The 25076-nt window shown below is 51.5% G+C and overlaps 1 protein-coding gene across 4 annotated transcripts; it reads right to left on the reverse strand.

Annotated features, from left to right (window-relative positions):
- Positions 1-261: 261 nt before the first annotated feature.
- Positions 262-25068, reverse strand: WARS1 (tryptophanyl-tRNA synthetase 1). Of its 4 annotated transcripts, none has more exons than XR_009451741.1 (12): positions 24637-24923; positions 19704-19864; positions 13650-13863; positions 12564-12672; positions 9456-9575; positions 8716-8898; positions 6894-6994; positions 6073-6185; positions 5695-5868; positions 2368-2508; positions 1064-1310; positions 262-968 (listed from the first exon to the last, which is right to left on the reverse strand). XR_009451741.1 is itself a non-coding variant. In XM_059686439.1 (12 exons), exons 3-12 carry the CDS (start codon positions 19803-19805, stop codon positions 1149-1151), a joined length of 1419 nt encoding a protein of 472 aa, XP_059542422.1. In that variant the 5' UTR covers positions 19806-19864; positions 24637-24755; positions 24944-25059; the 3' UTR covers positions 262-1148. The 4 variants fall into 4 exon arrangements, 3 of the variants coding, with proteins under 3 accessions (XP_059542422.1, XP_059542403.1, XP_059542412.1); XM_059686439.1 differs by adding an exon at positions 24944-25059 and having other exon boundaries at positions 262-1310; positions 24637-24755; XM_059686420.1 differs by lacking the exon at positions 24637-24923 and adding an exon at positions 24944-25068 and having other exon boundaries at positions 262-1310.
- Positions 25069-25076: the final 8 nt, after the last annotated feature.

Below are 25076 nucleotides of genomic sequence, written 5' to 3' on the forward strand. Positions count from 1 at the left end.
AAAATAAGGACCTTTGCTTGCATTCTCCACCGGAAGTGGTGAGAGTCCAGACCAGGACTGTTAAGGGGGACAGGTTCCTGGGAGCCTGTGTCTGTGCCTCGGGGCTTCCTGCACTGTGGGCCTCCCCTCCTACACCCCCACTGTGACTCCAGCAGACTCAAGGGCCATCCGCGGAGCAGCTGCAGCTCGGTGGCAGGCGCAGCACACCCAGGGGCCTGAAGCAAGGCCCCTGTCCTGCTCAAACTCCACACCACACAGCCACACAGGCGGGACCAGAGATTTATTTAGGCCAACAAGTGACAAGAGGGTAGAGCATTCAGGAGTGGACCCTGCACCCCCACAAGGGCTTTCCCAGACTACACGGGGCACAAGACTGAATGGCTCCCTTGGGGCCTGGGGGCTGCTGTGTACTCTCCACCGCCCAGGACGCCCGGGGCACCGGCAGGGTGCAGGCCTCCATGCCAGCCAAGTGTCAGGACAAAGGTGTCTGCAAAGGCCGCAGACTCCCCACAGCAGCCGGCAGGGGGCCCAGCACTGGTTCTCAGGGTGGAGAGCCTGTCCCCGGGGCCAGCTGCTGGAAGCGGTGTGGGGAGGCTCAGAGAAGGGCAGAGACTGCCAGACAACACGTGGGGCTGGAGTTCACGTGTGGAGTTTCTCCTGCAGACTCACCTAATAAAAGTGGCCTCCCCGGGCGATATTCAGTATGAAAAGCAGCTTCAAGCTGGGAGATCTCTCCGTTAAATGCACAGCTGGCAATTCTTTTTGGTTTTGGGGGATGGGCTGTGCCCATTAAACTCCTGAAATGCACATGCAGACTATAGGCTCCCTTACCAGCGGCTTTGAGGGTCTATGTGGAACCGAAGGGTGTTTTCCAGTGAAGTGCTCCCTGTGGCCGGCTCTGGGCGGGCCGGGGTGCCTTGTGGGAGAGAGAACCAGCGGGACTCCTGTCGGCCCAGCCCTGGCGCCCGGTGCGCAGGCAGCGCACAGGGTTTGGCCCCGATGGAAAGGATGGCCCAGGGAGAAACAGTACTGACACAGGGTTACCGACACCAGGCCCAGGAAGCTGTGACGGCCTAAGTACAGCAGTGATTCGATTGGGCTGGGGCTCTGGTTAATTTTGCTTCTTTATGTACAGAGATAAATGGGTGTTACTGAAAGTCATAGGACAGCTTCCGGGGGGTCATGAACTCTCTGACTATCTCCTCCGTGACCTCCTTGCGCCGGGCCTGGTGCTCCGCGATCAGGGGCTGTAGGACCTCCACCAGCTCCTTCTTGAGCTCCCCGGTGAGCATGGTTCCGCTGGTGTAATCCTGCGGGGAGACACCATGAGAACAGCTCTGCCCCATGGCCTCGCTCGGGACAAAACCCTGTCCATTACACTTCCCTTCTGAGCGCGAGCGCTACTGCCCTCTCATAGCGAGGGGGTTGAGGGGACGCCTCACCAACCTGCGCTGCAACTGAACTCCAAACACAGGGAATGAACGACAGCTCCGCCAGCCCTCCCAGCTTCTGTAAAGTCTTTGCTGAATCTCTGACCCAAGCCCCAGAGCAGCAAGGCCAGGGCCATGGCTAACGTTTGGGCATCGCTTAGGTTTTTTGTGGTGCATGGACCTCGCTGCGTGTACAGACCTCGATGCGCGTGCATGGACCTCGCTGCGTGTGCACAGACCTTGCTGTGTGTGCACAGACCTCGCTAAATGTGCACTGATCTCGCTGGTGTCTGCCTGACCTCGCTGCGTGTGCACAGACTCGCTGTGTGTGCACTGATCTCGCTGGTGTCTGCCTGATCGCTCCCGCAGGTCCACTGTCCTGCCATGGAAACCCTCCGCCCGCAGCACCCACTCAGGGACACTTCCTAGGTGACCCGCCTCTGCTGTGTGGCCGGTCCTCACTTGTGCTGTGACCACTTTGAACGCTGTTATATGAGGGGCTTTCTCTAGCAGGGGTACTTCCTTGGAAAAGGTCCTGGAAACTGGGAAACCCGAGCACAGCTGTGGACATTCTTGGGGTTCTCCATCCCACGGCCAAGCTGTGCGGGGGGAGCCTGGCAGCATCTGGTTTATGGTCGTTGCAAATGAAACAGCAGCATAAACCCTGCTAAGTTGGTGGGGGAACTGTTTCAACTTCGATGCTCTGACAGAAGGATTAAACCCTTGTGTTGGCTACTAAGTAAAGAGTAGCCTGCAGTTTCTCTCTTGTGAATATCTGTTCATGAGGTTTCTTGGCCCATGGCTACAGACCAATCCACCGCCTCCATTTACTCTCCGGGGCTCAGACCCTGAGGAAACGCCGACTGCCCCCAGCTGGCTGCCGGAGCCTCCAGGTCCCGAGGAGCGAGCTGGGGCGGCCGGGACGGGCCTGTCCTACCTTCCTGATCTGCTCCAGCTTGTCGTCATCCTCCAGGAAGAAGGTCAGGTACATGAAGGACACGTCTACGTCGCAGTTGCCCCCAAACTGCCTGTGCTCCTCGATGGTGTCTCTCCCTCCAGAAAACGCGTGCTTGTTGACCTGCGCCAGCAAGAGACACACAACGCTGGGGGTGCTGGCTGCCCTGCGGGAGCCCAAGGGCTGAAAGTGGAGCCAGTGACGGCTTCAGCCCAAGCCCGTCAGATCCTGACCAGAGGGAGGAGCCCCACCAAGTGGACTCAGTGGGTCCACTGCAGGGAAGGGGCAGAGGTGGGCTCGCTTTGCACTCCTCACTCCTCACTGACAAGAACAGAGTCGAGAGCCGGAATTGGGGGCGAATGTCCTAGTGTTCTCAGGTGAGGAGCTTCAGAAAGAAGACAAACACAAACCCTCTTCAGAATAACAGACGACCAGGGAGGGGCGGCCGCTGCCCGGGGCAGGCGATGCTGTCACTGGTGAACAGGACAGAGCCCCAGCCTGGCTGCTGCCCTCCCCACTATGAGAGGGAACGGGAGGGAGGCACAGCTGAGGGCTCAGGAGGGAAAGCTGACCCTGGACAGTACAGAGGTGGAGGACCTGCAGGTAGGGCTCACCTAACCCCGGCACTTTCAGGAGCAGACGACAGACTCACAAGCTAACAAATGCATTTCAGGACTCACTGAGGAGAATCTTAGAGAAATCAGGGCCACGAGTGGGAGAAGAAAAGCTGAAACGGACAAAGTTCCTCCGTGTTCTTTCAACGAGGATTTGAGAAGCAGCTACAGACAGAAGGGGAGTGGGGTGGGTGGAGTCGGTAAACTCCAAGTGGAGGTGGCCCCGGGACAGGCCACTACTGGATGCTCTGGGACCGTCCAGAAGCTCAGAGGAACGCCGGGCACAGGGAGGCAAGTGAAACCCATCCTCTCCAGGAGAAAGCAGCCACTCTGAGCAGGAGCTGTATGCCCACGAGCCGTATCTGCTCGGGAAAGGAAGGGGCTGGGAAGCTGCTGATGCTCAGCGGGGCCCGCACAGAGGGCAGCGGGGAGGGGCGGGGCTGGCGGGCTGGCCACCTTCACTTCCTTGACAAAAAGAGCAAGTCAGGAAATAAAATCAATGTCCTCAAACGCAGAAACTGGAAAATACAAAATAAACAAGAAGAGAAAACCACACGTATTGGGCTCTCCTGAGATCCACACGCCCTCAGGCAGGTGCACTGCCTGCTGGAGCCTCTGGTCTTGTGGAGGCCCCTGTGCGTGCGGGCATCTTCCCAGGCACAGACTTCCTGGGACACCAGGTTGCCGAGTGGCTTACGTGGTCCTGATGTTGGACCTGGCTCGTCCTCAGTGATGCTGGGCCTGACTTTCAGGGAACCAACAGGAAGACAGGTTTGGGCCATGGTGCAGCCAGTCGGTGGGGACTGGAAGGCCACTGCCTGGATCCAAAACGATGGAAGCCAGTGAGATGCACCAAAACGATTCCATGTAACGAAACTGCAACAGGAAGGCTGTCTGGGCTGCGGGCGGGGCTTGATCCAACCACCAAGAGCCAGCGAGTTCCCGCTGCTCCAAATGAACCAGAAGGTCAAATTGGCGCAGAAGCCCGGAGACCAGGGCAGGGAGGGGCCGCTGGTCTGACAGGATCCACATGACAGCCCACGGGAGGCACACTGTGGCCCACCCTACTATTCAACTATTCACTTCCTGAGCCAAAAGCTAAAATTTGGGCAGTGCTTGACAGTTCATAAACGCTTTCTATATGGGATCTCATGTAAGCCCTGCCTGTCTGTGAAGGGGACAACTGCCCCACATCACAAATGACAACTGGACAGCCAAGGGCACTCTCCAACAGCGGGTAAGAGGCAGGGCCAGACAGTGGTGGACCTGGGTTCTAGTCCTGGCCCTCTGCTTCCCAACAGGGTGGATGCAGGGCAGCCGCCCAACCCTCTAAGCCTTGATTTCTTCGCCTACAAAGAACGGACACAGCCTCCTGGTGGATGTGAGAGCTGCATGAGATCACACAGGTCAGTGCGTGGCAGGTGACCAGGCAGCCACACCCCTGCAGCCACACACGGCTACTGCTGCGATTGAGTGGGGCAGGTGCCTTCTCGGCCGAGGAGTCTGATCCGGAGTTGAAGACGGGCATGGAGACTGAACACAAAGGCCGGGCCTGCCCATCACAGCAGCGTGACCCGCGTGACCCTGGTGGCCTCTGCAGCCGTGTGGCTCCTCACACTCACTGCGCGCCCCGCTCTGGGTCTTTGCACGTCTCTAGGTAAATGAAAAAAGCCCCAGAGCCAAAAGTGACTGACTTCAGACAACACCTCAAAAACAATACAAAATGCCTCCGCTGGAGGGAACAGGAGTCCCTCCCCTACTACCCCCACACACTCCGTGCTCTGCAAGTTTCCGCCAGAAGCAGCTGTTCATGGTATCAAGGGTTTCCCTGCTGTCCACCAGGAATTGCCTGGGACTTTCCAGAAGGGTCAGGGGCCAGGCAGTGACTCAGACAGTTGCATTATGTGCTTCAAATACAGTTTCTGTCCCTCCCACTGTCAACTTCCAACCCGCAGACCCACAATCGGTCCCCAATAAAACGTCAACAGCTTTGTAGGGCAGAGGGGACTGTCCTATCTGCAGGTCAGCACCCAGCAACGGAGTGAGGCCTGAAAATACGGAAGCTCAACCAACTCCTAGTTCACGTTTCCCTGGTGACTCAAGAGCCCGGCTGCCTGCCGGGCAGGGCAGGGCTGTTCCACTGACGGGCATCTACCCATTCTGGGGCTCAGTGAGAGCTCTGGGAGGAAAGAGCCCCCAAACCCACGCTGGTGGTGCTGCTCTGGCCAGGAGCACTCTGCTGGTTTCCAGTGGAAACTTGGCTGAGTTGTCACCACTCTGGGCCTCATCCTTCTCACCTTTGAAAGGAACACACCGCTCGCCCAGTGAGAAGGAGAACAAGGACGCACGAACAAAGTGCCTGGCCCGGCCCCGGAATACAGAAATAAACTTTTCTCTACTGCCTGTGTGACTTTAAAGAAAACGGCCATGACTTTGCTACCAGAACACAGCGCTGATGAGAAAAGGGAAAAAAATGTAAAGTTTTGCCTTAGTGAAAGGACACAAAGTAAATTCCCCTGATATCTGGGAACAGGGACAGGAGGCCTCGAGTCAGCAGGGGGGCAGTTTTCAGTCCAGGATTTCAGCAGCCCTGGGGCAGCGGGTACCGAAACGACAGAGTGCTGGTGCGGGGGTGCGCGTGCCTGAGCATGTGGTTCTGCGGCACAGGCGGTCCCTCACCCAGCGAAGTGCTCACCTTGGTCTTGATCTGCTTGGCAGTGTCTGTGAGGAAGATGGAGGAGTTGGGGTCGCTGGCACTCATCTTGGTCTGGGCCCCCTGCAGGGCGGGGAAGAAGGTCGAGTGCAGCAGGGCTGGTTTAGGATAGCCGATCCTGGGGGCCACGTCTCTCGTCATCCTGAAGTAAGGGTCCTAGGGGAGAGGGGGGCCTTTGGAGGATGGCTGGAAGCAACACTCCAGCTTTCAGCCCATCAGCGTCACCTGGCAGCCTTCACAGCAACCCCAGCCAGTTCACAGAACCGATCCCCCAGCCCCTCACCCCAAGCCGCCTTTCCCACAGGCGAGTGCCGGGAGCCGCCCGCACAGCCCAGACCTGCCACCCCGCTGCCTCCCGACCTGGTCGATGGCACAGGGGATGAGGCACTGGACGTCCGTCTTGTCCCCAAAGATCTGGGGGAACGAGTTGCTGAAGGAGGGGGCAGCCTGGATGGCAGGAAAGCTGATCTTCCCTGGGAGCGAGGACAGAGAACCTTTACACAGGGCAGCTCCTGTCTGGTTGGTTACCCCGGGGAAAGGGATGAGCAAAAACAGGCTTTCTCCTCATTAGATAGGTAATCATCATTAAAGAAAAGCATAAAACTCCAGAAAAGTAGAAGAAAAAAAATCCATCAATTCAATTTGTGTCTCTTTTCATGTTTTCTCTATTTCTACTCATTTCAGTTGTGATTATACTATTTTTCCCCGTGCCCTTTCACTCTGTAGTGCTTACCCATGTTGCTGTTAAATGTTCTACTCTATAAACGAATCGTCTACGTTTAACCATTCTCCGCCCCCTGAGCATTCGGATTGTCCCTCATCGTTTAATTATTACAAATGATGCTCTCTCGCTACAGAACAGTCTTCAGTGTTTTGTTAACAAAACAGGTGCACGCTGTGCGCGGACACAGGAACTCCCAAGCTGTCTGTACCTTTCCTACTTTCCTCTAAGCCTTCCATGGATGGCTGGGGACAGGGGCGGACTGGCACCCTGGGTACAGCTCCACATGCCCAGGACAGCGGCCAAGGGCATCACATTGCCTCATGTCCTGAGGAAACCCCCTCTGGTTTACTCTTTAAAGAGACAAAGTGCAGAAGCCACCATCTCAGTGACAGCTCAGCTCGGGGCCACTGCTCCCTTCTGATGGGCTGGGGCCGGCGCAGGCAGCAGCGGCTCTTACCAATGCAGTCACTGTCCGTGAAGCCAAAAATGCCTTTCACTTGGTTGAAGGTCACGTGCTTCTGAATCTTCACCACGTTCCTGTAGAAGCCTGGGCTCATCCTGCAAACACCATCAGAATCAGACACAGGTCCGAGCTCCTGCCCGCTGAGTCCCCCTTCCTTCTCCTCACAGCACTTATCACCTGGTCTATTACTGATAACTGCCCGACTCTGCGGGTTGGAAGGTAACCTGACAGAGTGGTTGCTTCATTGTGTTATTGGCTGCTGTATCCCAGCAGCAGTCTGGCATGTAGCAGATGCTCAATAAATACCTGCTGAATAAATGAGCGGAGCGAGCAGGCAGAGAGGGGTTAGCTCACCGCCCAAGTCACACAGTAACTACTAGAGGACTTGCTTCTGATGCTCTAATATCACGCTCACTGGGGCAGACTTTGTTTTGCCCACTGCCGTGTTTTCGGGGCCTACGGGGTGCCTGCCACTGAGAGCACATGGTGACTGTTTCACTGACCTCCTGGGAGAGGGCCACCCCTCATAGTGCACCTTATACTAGAGGTGGCCGAGGAGGAGCTTGGGTGCCGGAACCAGAGCAGGTGCCAGATCTGCCTGCCAGGGTCGGCTCCCAGGACAAGGCGATTTGGAAGAAAGTGGAGGAATGCTGAGCTGGGAGGGGAGGGGACTCTGGGCAGACAAGAACATGGACAAATGGGAGGAAATGGACTGTTCCATCTGGAGGGAGGTGGCAGCAGCACCAGACAGGAACGGGCCCAGTCACAGAGGGGCTGCGTGCTCAGAGGGAAGTGAGAACTTGATCTTGAGGACGAGGGAGTGCTGGGAAAAGCCTGAGCGGGGGACCTGACCAGACCTGTGATCTAGAGAGTGCAGGCTGGAGGGGACCAGAGGTCCTGAGGGGCCATAGCAGGGGCCAAGGGAAGAGACTGCCGAACTCATGGAATGAGTGCTAAGGAATGGGAGAAATAAAATGAAGTGTTATGGAAATGGTAATAACAGTGACATCTAAGGTCACATCTAATCCTATTTCATGCACCAGAAGTGTCTCACGACCATTAACAGACGTGGCCAGACTCAAACCTAGGCCCGCCTTCCTTCCAAGACCACGTTTCTCCCAGGACACCGCAGTGCCTCTAGGGCCACAAGAAAAGTGATTTTAAAAAATCTAATAATTTCCTAACACTTTCTTGGTAGTCATTTGGGATGAGGTTCAAGACCTCAGAGTTTTAATTTAAGGATTTTTGGAATGAAATATTTGGGTTTTTAAGCAGTTGATTTAAAAACCTAGACTGGCCCAGCTGTCCTGGCTCAGTGGTTGAGCATCAACTTATGAACCAGGAGGTCACGGTTCAATTCCCGGTCAGGGCACATGCCTGGGTTTTGGTCTTGATCCCAGTAGGGGGCATGTAGGAGGCAGCAGATCAGTGATTCTCTCTCATCATGCATGTTTCTATCTCTCTCTCCCTCTTCCTTCCTCTCTCTGAAATAAATTTTAAAAAAGGAAATAAAAGGCAGGTTAAAATCCTAGACCGGGAGGGAGTGTGTAACCAGGGAGTCTTTCCTCTGTGAGGAGAGACAAAGACCCTAACTTGGTGAGACTGATCATCCTTGGAGAGCGACTACAACACAGAGCACTTCTCTGTCAGCAGCTGAGGATGAAAATCGCAGCCACGACCCCGGGTCACAACACTCAGTAAAAGCAGGAAGACGGTCACTGGGGCTGAGACCCGCCGAGATGTTTCAGACTGAGCCGTCCTGAGGACCTGATGCCCACATCTGCTCATTCAAAAGGCAGCCATGCGCGCTCCGCACCCCATGTAGTCGAGGTCAGAGAAGATGAAGGTCTTGTTGATGTCAAAGCCGCAGGCGATGATGTCCTTGGCGTTTTCCACGGCGTAGCCATGGGCCTGGTCCAGGCTCAGGTCCTTCCACAGGTACTTCTCGTCGTCCGTCATCTGGATGACCAAGGGCACGTTGAACACATCCTGCAGCCACCTAGGAGACACGGGCAGAGGCTGACATCTCGTTTCCCCTGAAGAAAAACGCCCTTTGGCATCTGAAAACACAGTTCCAACCAACAACTTGTGTCAAGGCCTCCTTGCCTGCAAAATCACACGACCTTAGCATGCTGTTTATCTGATTATCGGTAATGATAAGGGCATTGCCAGTATTAACTCACAGCGCCCTGCACAGCTCTAGGCTCGCTGTTTCACATGCCTTCCTTGTAGCCTTACAGTGATTTTACGAGGCAGGTATTATTATTTCCATCTCACAGAGGTGGAACCTAAGGCTCAGAGCCGTCACTGGCCTATGGTCACATGGATAGGGAAGAGAAGATGTGGCACCAGTGTGAGGGTCTCTGTCACCCATGTCCCTCTAAAGTGACACCAGGAACGAACCGAGTGAATGGAGGCCACAGAGGCGCCACGTCCCTGACACTGGTTGTTCGGCAAACGTGGACTGGTCCTGTCCTGTCGTTTCCAGACACAGCTTATACCCGCCGCTGCTGACTTGCTAATAACAGCGAGGAGGGTCACAGAGCCAGGACTCACTTTGTGAAGATGAACGGAATGAGGTGGCCGACGTGCATGGCTTCGGAAGAGGGGCCCCTGCCCGTATACAGGTAAAACGGCTTCTTGTTCTCATAGGCATCGAGGACTTGGTTCATGTCCCTGAAGGAAAGGAGAGAGGGAACTGTGATTTTTCTGGGGGGAAAAGTCGAGGTGCCAATGCTCACTTGGCAATGTTCAGACAAACACAGGAAAGAACTAGTTTGCTGTTCTTGGTGTGTCTGTAATGGTTCTACTGACATGGTTTCTCCTGCGCTTCTTTTCAGAGCAGAAGACACGGGAGCTCGGGATAATGTGTTTAAAAGATGGACGCAGTTGGGCAGCCACTGGAACTCTTTCGGAATTTCTCCAAATATCAACATTGATACACCATCTGCTTTGTACACGGTCCTGGGTGACACCAGGCCAACACTGTGCAGTAACTGTTTAGAATCACCCAGCCCTGTGGCTCCGGAGAGCCAGACTGGGGACATCAGAGGGGTCCACAGAGCCCTGCCTTAGGAAGGGGACTGGGAAATGCGCCCGGCTCCCTCAGCAGGTGGGACCAGGTGTCTTCATCTGGGAGTCGTTCTGGAATCAACCGCCCTCCCCAGGACGGGGGTCCACCAAGGCGCACGAGGGTCCTCCTTCCTGACTTTGCCTCAGCAGCACGTGGCTGCTGTTTCCCCATTGCACCTGCCCAGGCCCCGCCTTCAGAGATGCTGATTCTCAGGGCGGTTGTGAGATCTGGAATCTGTGTTTTTAAAAGGCTCTCCCGGTGACTGCGATGTGTGGCAGGTGTGAAACCACCACTCTGGGGTGTGACTGTCCCTTGTTTCTGGGCGAAGTTTCCCCAAGTAACAGGGGAACAGTCACCTTTTCCGGAGGTCTGGTGGCCTCCAAATGGGACTCCACCCTGTGCCAGGTGGCTGCTCAGCTTGGCTGATAGGACCACGAGCATTCTGCTTTTCTGTGCTTAGTTTTTATCCCTCCCTCCCCCCGGAATGGACACACCACCTCTGAAATAAGGAAACAGTAAAACACAATTTTGGAGGAGTCCTTCTTTGGCTTTCACAACTAACCAAATTGTTGGGCTTCTAGAGAAGAGCAGGCAGTGGCCACCTGAGCGGACTGGCCACCTTTGTGGGGCGTCTCTGAGCACTCGCTGTGCAGTAGGTCTGGGCAGGGTGCCTCAGGGACTGGCTGGAGTGGATGAGGCTCCCGCTTCTGGAAGCTTTGCGAGGATGGTTGGGGTAGGGACTTACTCAGCGGGGGAGGGCGCCCAGGCAGCACCTATGGTCTGTTTGCAGGTGGACATTGGGTGCTATCTCATCGAATCCCCTATTTTATAGATGATAAAATTAGACAGGGGGTGTTCTTAAATTTGAGAATGGTCAAAAGCTTCAAGTCCTACACCTCCATCAACTGACACAGGCTACAGCGCAGATGGGCCTTGAAAACACGCTCCCTGAAATAGCCAGGCACCCACGGCCTCACATTGTGTGTTTCTATTTTAAATATATATTTTTATTGATTTCAGAGAGGAAGGGAGAGGAAGAAAGAGATAGAAATACCAACGATGAGAGAGAATCATTGATCAGCTGCCTCCTGCAGGCCTCACACTGGGGATCGAACCCGCAACCTGGGCATGTGCCTTGTTCAGGAATTGAACTATGACTTCCTGGTTCATAGGTCGACCCGCATACTGAGCAACACCAGCTGGGCGTGTGATTCTATTTCTACTTCTACGAAATTTGCAGGACAGCTAAGTACACAGACAGAGAAAGGAGATTCACGGTTGCCAGTGGTGGTGGGGGAGAGGGAGGAATGGGGACTGGCTGCTAATGGGTAGGGGTTTCTTTGGGATGAAGAAAATGTTCTGGAATTAGTGGCGATGGTTGCACAACCTTGTGAACAGACTGAAAACCACTGAACTGTGCACTCGGGAAGGGTGACCTGAATCTCATTTAGGATAGAGCTCTGAGCACATTCTGCCCATGAGGAAGGCGGACGAGGCCTGCATTTCTCTGCCACAGAATCTGAAGTGTGGGGCCGAGTGCCGTGTGCTCTTGCAGCCGCGAGTGGGAGAGAGCAGAACGCCCCACCTTGGACCATAAATTCCTTGAACATAGCCTCGAAGATGGGCTGGCCCGAACCCAAGGTGATCTGTCAGGTGGGAGAAGCAGAAACCCTCTGGAAGCTGCTCGTTTTCTGTTATCTGCATGGCACTTACGGTCTAAAGTGGGGGTATCTGGTTGCAGATATGCTCTATTAGTTTCTCTTCTGATATTATTCATGAGCAGGCCCGCACAACAGAAGAGGGTACGTAATTTCAGGAAGCCTTCTGCTTATCGTGTAGGCAACACTGAACTTGAACATAATCTGGCACGAATCTCATCCTCTATGAATGTAACCTCCACCTTGTGAAACAGTTTTTTTTTTAATCCTCACCCGAGGATATTTTTCCATTGATTTTTAGAGAGAGTGGAAGGAAGAGGGGGAGACAGAGAGAAACATTGCTGTGAGAAAGACACATCGATTGGTTGCCTCCTGCACGTGCCTCAACCAGGGTTGGGGATCGAGCCTGCAACCAAGGTACATGCCCTTGACCAGAATCAAACCAGGGATCCTTCAGTCCGAGGGCTGGCACTCTGTCCACTGAGCCAAACCAGCTAGGGGCGTGAAATGGACAGTTTATTGATGAATAAACTAAGGGCCAGAGGGTGAAGGGACGTGTTACTGACAGGGGAGAGGTAGGTCCGAGTCTCTGACAACTGCCTTCCATTTCCACACAGTATCAGGCAGCCTGAGGGAATAGCCCCAATCACTTAGGGGAAAAAATATATATATACACACTTATTTAAAAATTGATTTCAGAGAAGGGTGAGGGAGAGAGAGACAGAAACATCAATGATGAGAGAGAATCATTGATTGGCTGCCTCCTGCACGACCCCCACAGGGGATGGAGCCCGCAACCCCGGCACGTGCCCTGACCAGGAACTGAACCGGGACCTCCTGGTTCATAGATCAATGTTCACTACTGAGCCGCACCGGCGGGGGTGCATCCCTCTTTGAATTCGAGGAAGAGGCGAAGTCCTCGGGAAGGCTCACCTGTGTGAGAAGAAGATGCCCCTGCGCAGGAAGCGGTGTGGCCTCTGGCCCGTGGCTCGCTCTATCCGGTTTATCAGCTCTTTGTCAATTTTACTGCTCCCGAACCGAACTGGGAAAAAGAAGGGATGACTGTCTTAGGGGGTGGGAGGTTTGGGGACCAGGCATTAGGGGAAAACATCGCAGTGTTAATGAACCAAACCCTTGAGGCCTCTGCTCCTGGTCCTTTCCCCCAACATGAAGTCCAGGGTCTTGTGTACTAACGAGACAGCTGAGATCACAACCAGCAAAACAGAAAACAAATTACAGGATACAATGCTGTTCTGTCTGGGACTGGATTCTGATGGGAAACACCTCTAGAACGCAGTCTAGCTAGCAGCTGCTCACGTGCGTGCGCACACACAGTTGCTTATTACTCACTAAGGTAACATTTATATACACCGACAATTATATTTTTTAATATCTTTTAATTGTTGAAGTGAATTAATGCCTGTCCTCAAGTGAATTTTCCCTTATTGATAGTCTATACTTAAAAGTCACGGACAATGGCTGGGACTTGGGTAAGAGCGTTTTGGTTGATTCTTTGACGGTTAGCAATGACCGCAGAGTGAGGACTTCCCTGAGCACGAAGCCCCTTAAGGAAGGCCCTGGAAGTGACAAGGGGCCACCTGTGAGCAGCGACCCCCCTTCCGCTGAGTTCTAGACTGTGAGCTTCATAAACGGCATCACTGGAGGAGACACTTAGGTAATCTGTGACTGACTTGTCACCACTAAGTGAATTTCAGGAAGCCTTCTGCTTATCGTGTAGGAAACTGAACTGTAAGGTACCCATTTCAACAGACCTTTCTGAAGTTCTGAATTGTTAAAAAAGGGAAAAGCTACTACTACGTTATCTACTATAGATCATTATTTTGCAATAAGCTTTATTTTGTTACTTTATTTAACAATCCTTTAGGAATATAATGCACCATCAAAATATTTTAGGGTACATATTTTGCTCTTGGCATTGAAGCTTGACTGGATTTATGATTAATATTTAAAACACCAATGGAATCACTACTAAAAGTCTGGGCTTTTCCCAGGACGTACCAATGAGCTTGTCATAGTCAACACCTTTTGCACTGCTCGTCTGCACCGTCCACGGGTCCACAAAATCCTCTTCAGCTTCCGTGGCATCTGGGCCACCATCCCCCGCAGGTGCCGGGTTGTTTGGAGGGCAGCCAGCCTTGTAGTCCTCCCCCATGGCTGCTTTGTAGCTCATTTTTAGTGATAACAGCTTCTTCACTGCAGAATCAAGTTCATCCTGGACACATAGGAAATCGGGTGAAGGATGAAGATATTGACAGTAGCTACCTTTTGCTGAATGTCACTGCTGCCACGTGGCAGGCACCGTGTGGTGCTTTCACACACGTTGGTTCATTTAGTCTCACGGCAACCCTGGGAGGCAGGACTCGTTGTCGCTGTCCTTTTCCAGTTGAAGAACCTTGTGACTCAGAGAGGCGAAGGAACTTGCCCATGGACACACAGCAAGAGTGGGCCTGAATGCATTCTACTTTTACCTGTCCCTCTAGTGCTACGGATTACCACCAAGCACTGTGGGGATAGACACAGTAACACATCTACACTGTTGATGACAGTCACTACACCAGAGTCTCAAGCCACTGATGCAGAGCCCACGTGTGACAAGATCCTCTGCTCCACTGCACTGAGTTCTGCATAGGTTGACAAGAATAGTTACAGAAACCTCAGCCACCATGCCGCCCAGGACAATAACAGCAACTCGGACAGACAGAGGCCAGGGAGGACTGGGCGCTCTCAGGTCACAGCCCGAGGAGGGCTCGCGGGAAACCGCTGTGCTGCTGCCCCAAGTGTCTGCACGTTTGTGGTTTTAGAATAAGCGTAAGGGACACAGATGCCAAGTGTCTCTGGGCGTTCTGGAACTCTGCTGGACTCCTCTCCCAGGAGCCCTCACCAGCCACCCCTGGAAGCCTGGCATTTCAAACAGGAGGCCTCATTAGGGAGCTTAGTCATGTAATGCCCTAAAACTCCACTCCCATAATTGGCCTGGCTGGATCAGCTCACACACAATATCCACAGTCCGATTTGCTTGCAAGGAAAATACAGACATTTCCATGTAGAGTTTTTACGTAATGTGTTATCAACAGGACTTCCGGGGGACACACGCCAACGCCACCCTCCACTCGGAGAGCCACTCCGCCAGGCAGGACATCTGCCACAAAGGACTGCTCTTGTAGGGTGGTTAGCAGACAGATTTGTGTTTCAAACTCTGAAACTATCTAGAATTCATTTAAACCAGTCAGAGTTGTGTAATCAGTAAGCCCACAGACAGAATGTCTGCCTGGGTTAGATGGGCAGGTATGTCTTATTCACCTCATTTCTGCAGTGTCTAGGCTCAGCGCTTACATAAAAATAAATGTTGAGCAAGCACGATCCACCCAGTTAACTGTGGGAAGAATGACTTTGCTTGGAAATGCACTGCAGTCAATACCCGGCAATGCCTGGCTGTGTTGACATTTCACACCCAGTCTCACCTAACTCTGCTTGCAACCAGGTGGCTGGATGAAAGCTAAACATTGAACCAGGTCCCTGCTGGAAGACCGGCTGGAGTCTGAATGGGACTGAAAGAGGCAAGCGGGCTCGCCTCGTCTCTTCTTGTTCCCGACCTATCATGAACGGGGACACTGCAGCAGAATTTAAAAGCTGATGTTCTGAAAAAAGCCAGACACAAAAGACTATGCACTGCTGGATTACACAGAGTTTGAATGAACACAGGCAGAACTATCCAGGGTGAGGGGTCAGGGTGGCCCTTGGGAGGAGAGGCAGTGACCCGGGGGCCTGGGGATGGCTTCCGGCGCTGCCAATGCTGTTTCTGCATTTGGGTGCTGGTGACACAGGTGTGGATCTTGTGAAAATTCAGCGAGCTGCCTGCTTATGACCCCGGTGCTTTTCTGTATGAATGGTGTATTTAGATTTTAAAAGTTTACTTAAAGTAAAAGGAGAAATAAAGCTCTGGTCTCTATCCTAACTCATACGATCCAGTGTCATTTCCTGAGTGCTGCTCAAACTGCACACGGCCTCGGCCACTGTCTCCCAGAGTCCCCAGACCCTGGCCTACTCCCCAGCCCCCAGAGCGTCCTGCTTTAGTGAGCTGCTGTTTCTAACAGCAGCGGGGCTCACTCCCTGTGTACATGCCAAGAACCACGGCCCAGAGAGATGGCAGACAGTGGTGAAAGCCCGCAGCGCCCGCACGGACTGGTGCTCCCAGGGTGGCTCAACTATTTTGCTGGAAGGGAATTTCTAAAACATCAGGTGCTTCTGTTACAATACATTTCAGGGTTAGATACAAACTTGCTTCTGAATTTCCATCCTTTAACTCTGGTCCGTGTGCAACCCCTGCTCTGTCTTACTGAGTGTCAGCTGACTCGGCTTGGTCAAAGACCACACTTGGCAGAGTCATGCTACTGTGCTAAGTATCGTTGGTTTGCTAAAATAATGAACATAGCTGTAACTAAGAATTACTAATGAAAATATTTATTACATGCTATTCAAATTTAATGTTAAATGGACAAAATCATCGTCAAGTTTCCAAAATGGGTCTTTAGAGTCAATAGTCAACAGTTGGAGGGGGACTGTGGGAGGTTTGCTGGCCGGGGGGAGGGACCAGGGGAGGTTGGCTGGCCATGGGAGGTTGGCTGTGGGAGCGCACTGACCACCAGGGGGCAGCTCCTGCATTGAGCATCTGATCCTTGGTGGTTAGTGCACGTCATAGCTACTGATCAACCTGTTGGTCATAAGGGTCGCTAAGGCTTTTATAAATATATATTTAAAAAATATATATTTAGCCCTAACTGGTTTGGCTCAGTGGATAGAGCGTCGGCCTGAGGACTAAAGGGTCCCAGGTTTGATTCAGGACAAGGGCATGTACCTTGGTTGTGGGCACATCCCCAGTAGGGGGTGTGCAGGAGGCAGCTGATCAATGTTTCTCTCATTGATGTTTCTAACTCTCTATCCCTCTCCCTTCCTCTTTGTAAAAAATCAATAAAATATATTTTTAAAAATATTTAGTCTCATCTATTGAGCCCTACCTGGTGTATAAACCTCTTTCTGTGTGTAACCAACTCCCTCTTTTTGACGTCACTTTCTTTCAGTATTTATTTCTTTTAAAATGTAATGGTTTATTTGGGGTCCAAAGAGTCAAAGTACTCTAGTACGGTGAGCGTGAAATGGTTGACACATCTGCTGAGAGCCTGGGAAGACATTTTCGAAAATGAGGTCACAGGGGTTGGCGGACCGCACTCGGAGACGCAGGGCAACCACAGCAGAGTCTCTGCAGTAACCCCAGGAGGACAAAGAAAGAGGAGAGGACGCCAGCAGTTGGATTTCAGAAGCTGGAAAGCTGACGGACAATGTAACTGGCTGAATACATGAGAACAAATGCTCGGATGGCGTGGAAATACTGGACAGCAACTGGACTTAGACCGTGTGGAATCCCCAGGTGGCTGGGGCGCCAGTGGCCTCAGGTGCTTATGGCAGTGAGGGGGAAGGGGGCTATAGAAACAGGAGCACTGGTTGAAAGCCTGTTTCAGAAGCAGTTACTCAGGCCTCTACCTTAGGCTCCTGACACAGCTGAGTGAGTGCCTCTCCTCGCCCCCCCTCCCCCCAAGGCTTAGTGTCTAGAGAGGGAGAGTGAAAGGGGTCCACACCTGGGGCCCTCTGCCCGGCAGGGGCAGCACACTGGGAACAGGGAGCTTGGGGAAGGATCACCCGGTCCTCAGAGGCACGACGCTGGCACCAGACCTGCACCTCGGGACAGCAGGACCCCCTCTGGGGACTCTACTAACCTCGAAGAAGAGACCTGAGGACCCTGACAGTGAAAGTTCCCCAACAAAGGGGAGCAGCCTGGTGGTCTCCAGGGAAGGGGCACCTGCACCGACCCGCTCCTCCCACGTGCAGGAAGCCCAGCCAGTCTCTGCTTCCCTCTGAAACGCCGGGGCCAGCCAACTACCAGCCGACACTTGAGGGCTGCCTCTAGTGTGAAGGGCAGAAGGAAATGGAGTTTACAAAGGGGCAGAGAACATCAGGGAAATGACCATAAGATCTCAGAGCTAAAAGGACATTGAACCTATAAAGTAAGAGCAGGGCCTTATGAGGAAAGGAACATTCGGAGATTAAATGAGCTCTTGGAAGTTAATAATCATGGGATAAGTGAGACACCACAGGAGGGTTAGAAGTTGAGGAAATATACCTGAAAGAACAAGAATAAAAATAAGAAAAGTAAGTAAAAAAAATAAGGTCAGAGGACCTGTCTCTGAATTTAAAAAAATCAGTCAAGAAACAGAGAAAACAGAAGAGATCAAAGAAATACTATCACTTCTGAGGTTTAAATATCATGAACTTCTGGTTTGAAAGGAGCACTGCGCAAGCACCCATCCCAAGAAACTTCAAAACCCAGGCACAAAGAGAAGAGCCTGCAAATGCCTGGCAGAAAGAACAAAGGAATCACCCGGTTCTCCACAGCAACCCCAGCACAAGGGCTTCCGAGACTGAGGGAATACACTTCCCCTTCAGATTTCTATGCCCAGCTTCGTTATCAAATATTAGGTAAAACAAAGACACTTTCAGACTCTATAGAGCCCTCAAAATTCTGTCCTTGGCAATAATTTTTTCAGAAACCACTGGAGGACTTGTGCTGCCCAGAGAGAGCTGACCCTGGAGGAGAAAGACACAGGATTAGGGAACAGGGACCTACGGAGGCGAGGGAGCGCCGGTGGACGCGAGGAGAGCCTGCGGTGGGCAGTGTGGGGGGCGAGCCGCCCGTCCAGGACAAAGTAGGGGGAAGGTCTGGGAGAGACTTCTTCAAGAACTTGATCGACGGGCTGATGTGAGGGCCTCCAGGGGAAATTCACTCAACCGAGGGGGAGAGCCTGGACCCATTACCACGAGTCCATCAAAAAGCCAAGCAAAAAGAAATCAGGATAAATTGACGCCAGAGAAAACGAGGTGGGCAGGAAAGGAAAAGCCCTCTGTACACTCAGTGGGTCTGCCGTTAGCGTTGCCATGGTCAGAATAAGGTCAATGCTAATATCGACCAAGGGACTCAGGTATCAGGAGATGGGAGGGAAGGAGAATGTTTGTGCAAGTGCTAGTTCCTCATTTTCCACAGTCACAGCCTTCACCTGGGCAATCAACAAGGAGCAACGTAATAAGGGTGGTTTTTTAGAGATATGGGGATTATATATTAAAAGAGGCAGCTAAAAGAATTGAAAATACAAAGGAACCTCATTTCTCAAACTTAATTTGTTTCAGAAGGCTGTTCGAGAAGTGATTTGTTTGAAAACTGAATCATTTCCCCCTCTTAGAAGTAATGATAATTGAATCAATCAGTCCCAGGCCCCTAAATGAGTCCCTTTCTTATGTACAGTACATGACTAATGTACTATTTATAAGTACACATTTCTTTTCTTAAATTATCAAACCACCCATACTAGCCTTAAACGAATTTTTCATATACCATTGCCTTGGAAATGCTATCACCACTAACTGCTTTTTTTCCCTCACCCTGTCTTTCCATGAAAACAATAACAACAGTTTTTCTATATGTCCAGTTGATGGTGATTGCAGTTTTGTGAGCACTTTCACACCCTTAGCAACATTAGCACTGCTCATGGCCTGTTTATGTTTTAAAACTGTGCTAACCATCGATTTCTACAGCAACAATAGTGTTCTCTCCTTTATTTGCTGCCCGAGACACTTTTTGTCATGTTGAGGTATCAGCATGAAAGGGTTGTCAGGTTGAAAATGAAGTTTTGGTTTGACAACTGAGACATTTTTTTCTGTGAACAACTTGGTTGAGAACCAAATTGTTCGAGATGGGAGACATTCGAGAAACGAGGTTTGACTGTACGTGTTTCTGGGAGCAGGAAATGAGGATGGGCGGGTGGATGACTGCTGTATTTCACTGGCTTTTCTTTACCTCACACGCATCAATAATGTTGATAAAGGAGAAGACAAATGTAAGATTATAGCCAATATAGTTAAAGTCAGTTATTGAGTCTGCTCCCAGGACACACAATCCAACAGACTCGGCTGTATGCACAGGAAGAGCTCAGCAAAACCACCCACCTTGGACGCCTGCCCGGCTTTGAGGGCTCTCACGCGCTCCCCCTGGGCAGCTATGCTGTTGAACAGCTCCAGCGGGGAGGCACACCCCTGCTCGTCAGCCATCTCCGAAGACCGAGGCTTACAGCTGGGCAATGGAAGAGTCACTCAGTGGTCCTGACAGACTGTGGGAGAAGAGGGAGAGAAAGGAGAGAGATTAATAAACCGCTGCAGCTGTGTTTTCTTTCCTATCTCTAGTTCTTCTTTCCCAGAAGGGTAGAGGTTGAGTTATAATAAAGAATGTGGATAAGATAACATTAATAAAAATATAAATGGAAATTTGGGGCCATTAGGAAGGGGAAAAGAGGAAGAACAAATGCCAATAGTGAGGACGAAAGGGACTGCTGGCTTACAGCTTTCAGGGCTGCAAAGGAGGCCCTTCCTAACCAAGCCCGAGTGTGCCCGTGGAGGGCCCAGGACAGAGGCAGGACTTGTGCTCGCTGAGGGGCAAACACCAAAGGGCTTTACTAACCCCAAGTTTAATAGCCCCAGACCCATTTGTCAAATTGCTCTTTACTCTTTAATTGCGTTGCGGACAAGTTCCCAGACCTTTGCTGCTCTGACCAACCTACCGCTGAACAAATGGCTTCCTGGCTGGCCAGCTGCTCGGTTCTCAGACACGCAAGGTCTGGGGTAGAGGGCGGAGCCTTACCCTGCTGGGTTCCCAATGAGGTAAGAACTATATATAACCTGTCCATTGGACATGCTGCCTTACTTAACAACAAAACTTTGAAGATGTACCTAATAGTCATTATTTACTCTTAACCTTGAGGGGGAGGGGCGCACAGGGGAGGCCACCGATGCTGCCTTGGGGCAAAGGCCGGCCACATCAGTCCCCTCCTGGGTCAGTCACTTCCCCTTTCTGAGTGTCAGCTTCCTCATCTATGAAGTCACACCATCAGGAACCTCTGCACCTACCTCAGGGGCTGCTATGAGAAAAAAGGACATGGTGACACTTTGTAAACTGTAAAGCAAGAACTAAATTCATCACGGGCATTGTGTGTGAGGGCTCCAGGGCCGGGCTGAGCCCCCCTCCACCTATAGCTGCTGCCATACCTAGAGCACGGAGGATGACAGGAGGCTATGACAGAGCAGCTCTCCCAGCACGTCTGTACTTGGTGGTGTCCTAAGCACCTTATACATATCAATTCACCGAAGCCTTATGAGCTAGATTTATCTCCATTTCACATGTGAGTAAACTGAGGCAGAGAGGTTAAAAAACTTTCCCAAGATAACACAACACACTGACGCCCTCAACTATTACTCACAGGTCAGCTACTGGAATGAGCCTCAGCCTCTCAGATGTGAAGTAGAACAGGCATCACAACACTAACTGCAGGACGGTGCGTGGATAAGTGCGACGATGCAGGGAAGTAAACAGCCTAAGCCCAGCATGGGCCCCGGGTGGAGGTTTAATGAACAACTACTTTGTTTCTTAATTAAAAAATTGTTTTCTGGCCCTGGTGGGTGTGGCTCAGTTGGCTGAGTGTCATCCCAGACACCAAAAGGGTGACGGTTCCATTCCTGGTCAGGGTACATGCCCAGGTTTTGGGTTTGATCCCAGTAAAGGTGTGTGCCCAAGGCAACTGATCTCTCTCTCTCTCTCTCCCCCCTCCCTCCTCTTTATCTCTCTCTCAAATCAATAAAAACATATTAAAATTTTTTTCCCCCTAGTAACTATGAATCAAACACATACTTGAGGGGTAATTTACTTTTATTTATCCATTGTTAAATATTTATTTCAAAAGTATGTGAATTTCAACAAAACCATTCTTTGTATAATTAGAGACCGTAATACTGAAACCAGGATGGGTTTCTTTCCCTTCTTTGCTGAAAACCATCTCAATTCCCAGAAAGGGAAGTTTGGTGAGATAACAAACTGACTCATATAACAAAGCTCAGTTCAGGGAAGTTTGTAAAAAAGGGAAGGAATGTGGAAGAACCTTCTAATTGGCTTGAGAGAGGAGAAATACTCAGGCCCATATCAAATAGCAAAGTGAAGAAAATTACTTCTGGCCACAAGTGACCCAATAATGTGTGCAGATACTTTATACATGATCCTGAATTTTCCCAACTTTCAAAGCCGGTGCACAGTTCAGTAAGTCCTCATGTAACGTCATCAATAGATTCTGCCACTTTACCCAGTTAACTGCCACAATATTTTGAATTTAATTATAGATGAGTAGGGTGTACAAATGGTTAAGCAAAATGACACAGAACCAATTTTATCCTAGGGTAATTGATATAAACAAGAGTTAAGTTCCTACAGCATCTCATCAACATTATCAGTAAAGTTCTAGTCTGTGAGTAGGACCAAAATCAAGTACAGATGGAAATTACCCTTAAAAATTCCTAGGGAAAGTGCCAGGTACAATGACTGGGTGATCCCCGGACAGCCGATCTTCCCTGAGATGGAGCAGGTCACTGCAGGAGATCAACCAGACACACTGGGCCTGCATTTAGGGTCCGTGTTGTAGGGAAGAAAACAGGTATCTTTAAATATCAGAATCCCATTTAAGAAGAGGCACGTGGGAGCTAAACCCGAGTGAGGGAAAGAGGAGGTCCCTGCTCCTGTGATCACAAGGCAGCTACTCACTGCATGGGAATCCCCACACTATAAAGCCTGTGTGTGTGTGTGTGTGTGTGTGTGTGTGTGTGTGTGTGTGTTTCTGATGCAACTTTGTGAGTGAGTGCATCAGGAATGGTCAGGGACAAGGAGAACAGAGCTGCACCTTCTCTCATTTCCTGCACCCACCCATTTGCCATCATTTCTTCCATCTACTCAATATCCTCCTTTATTTCTTTGTTAACTAACTTTTAAATATATTTTATTGATTTTTTATAGAGAGGAAGGGAGAGGGACAGAGAGTTAGAAACATCGATGAGAGAGAAACATCGATCAGCTGCCTCCTGCACACACCCTAAGGGGGATGTGCCCACAGTCAAGGTACATGCCCTTGATCAAACTCGAACCTGGGACCCTTTAGTCCTCAGGCCAACGCTCTATCCACTGAGCCAAACCGATCAGGGCATGTTAACTAACTTTTAGAATTAAGTTTACCGTGAGAGGTTTTTAACCCAGTGTTTGGAACCTCTGGAATTACATCACTTTTGGCATGCACGTAGGTATAAATGGGGTTCTAAGCAGAGTATCCAGGTTTCATTACTTTTTCGAAGAGCTTCTGAGATGCCAAAAGGCTAAGGACCATTGTCTTAAGTGTTAGCCCCATAAACTGCAAACAGGGCTTGGAGTCTTTGTTAAGGAAAGCTGCTTTACTACTTAAGCAAGCCTATAATCTAAAACAAAGAAATGAAGCTGTAATCTGGGAAGTCACCTATTACCTCCTCTACAAAGGCTCGGGGAGTGTAAAGACCAATCCGGCATACTCCCCAGGGGACCACAGCACACCTTGGAGACAAAGCTACCAGGCTCTGAAAAATTAACTCAACTCCTCTTTCTAAACAACACGGATCTTGTGCTCATTTTGAAAGGTTCCATTGTGGAGGAGCGTAGCAGGCACCCGGAGGAATTGGGATGAAAAGAATCACAGAACGGCACCATGGAACATGACAGTGATCTCATCTCGCAGATAAGATCAGAACACACCCATTCTGCAATTTTGGGGGTAGGTGGCCTCAAGATAGACAATTCTGGAGCAGCCAGGGACAGCCGAGAAGGAGACCCAGGAGTGTCTAGATGCCTGGATGCCACCGGGGGGGGGGGGGGGGGTGGTACCATCCTTCACATCCATCAAGTTCCCAGAGGACAGGAAGGTGCCTTCTTCAGAGCAAGGTGTTCTTTAACCCTTCGAACCTGAGAACAGATGGTGTTCACTTTTCCTTCTCTGAACACTGAGAGGAAAGGTTACTTTTCTCTCCAAACAATAACATGAACATCATCTTAAAAGGCAAAGAAGACATTAAGCTACAGGAAGTCAGGCATGAGGCATTTTTGAGTATCACAATGAGACGGCTAATATGTTTGGATAATGACTACTTAAGGAGGAGGCCTCGTCAGTGAAAAACACGACAGCCAACAGGAAGGTGCTAAAACGCCGACCATGGATCCCAACAGGCACCCCCTCCCCCAGGACCTCCATTCCCTAGGGAAGCCGTGAATCACCTGAACGTTAGGTCAGTGGGTTGAAACAAAATGTTCAACACCCCGATCCCAAGAGAGAGAATCTCTCACTCTTTAAGCCAAGGTTTCCAGCACTTTGGTAAAAGGCTGGCAGAAATACGAATGAGCTGCAAGCCTGACAAAAGATGGCAGGCAGTACGTACCTGGTCTGAGCGAGACACTGCAGAGGTGGCCACTGGAGTAGTGGAGACTCCCAGGGCAGCAGCCTCTTCTTTTATACTCTTTCCCCCTCTTACTTTCAGTTTCCTTTTTAAAAAAGCCCCTTTATTCTCTTTTCTTTCTGTTGACCCCACCCTGCAACTCTTTGCAGGAGGCGTTTCTTAGAAATCACCCCGTTTCTCTTAAACACTTGAGCCTCTTGACCAATTCCTGACGAGACAGTCCAATCAGGGGCTGTGTGTGTGTGTGTGTGTGTGTGTGTGTGTGTGTGTGTGTAGGGGCGGGGGGGGGGGGGGTGGAGACCAATGAAACCCACTCGAGAGCCGAACTATTAGCTGGTCATTGCATCAGCCACCCCATAGCGCACGCTGGCCTCCACATAACCTCCTCGCCAGCTTCCCGTTTCACACCCTCAGTCTCAGGGTCAGAACCGAGTTTACATGGGGTCGTGGGGGGCGGAAAGGAAGGCTGTATGTGCCCTGCGGCACCGAGGCGGCGCCGTGCGGTCGAGAGATCAGCCCCGGGGTCACGCGGGCCAGGGTTTCAAAGCCAGTTTTGGCATGTTTCGATTTCAAGACCTGGGGCAAGTCAGGTTACCTCTCTGCTTCATCCTCGGTTTCCTCTTCTGTGAAATGGGCATACAGGAGCCTCCTTCCTTTACCGTGGAGGGGACTGAGGGTGATATTAAAAGCAAAGCCCCTGGCTCGTGGCAGGCACTAGAGGAGGAGGAGGAGAGGATGAAGGGTCGGTGCCCGCGGCGGCGCAGGGGGCGAGGGGCGTGGTGGCAGCGAGCCGGGCTCTCAGGATACTCCGGATCCCGGCGTGCAGGCGGCTCCGGGAGGGCGGGCCGTCGGTCGCCGCTCCTCCCTCCAGCCCTCCCTCCTTCCCTTTCTCCCTCACTTACCGGCCCATGTGGGCTTGTCGGCGCCGCCGGTTCCGCGTCCAGGCGTCTCCTAAGCGTCCGTGGAAACGCCGTCCGGCTGGAAGCACTTCCGGCCCGGCTGCGCCATCATTGGCTGTGCTCGTGGGGCGGGACG

Source organism: Myotis daubentonii, chromosome 1 (assembly GCF_963259705.1).
Source record: "Myotis daubentonii chromosome 1, mMyoDau2.1, whole genome shotgun sequence".
Taxonomy (NCBI): domain Eukaryota; kingdom Metazoa; phylum Chordata; class Mammalia; order Chiroptera; family Vespertilionidae; genus Myotis; species Myotis daubentonii.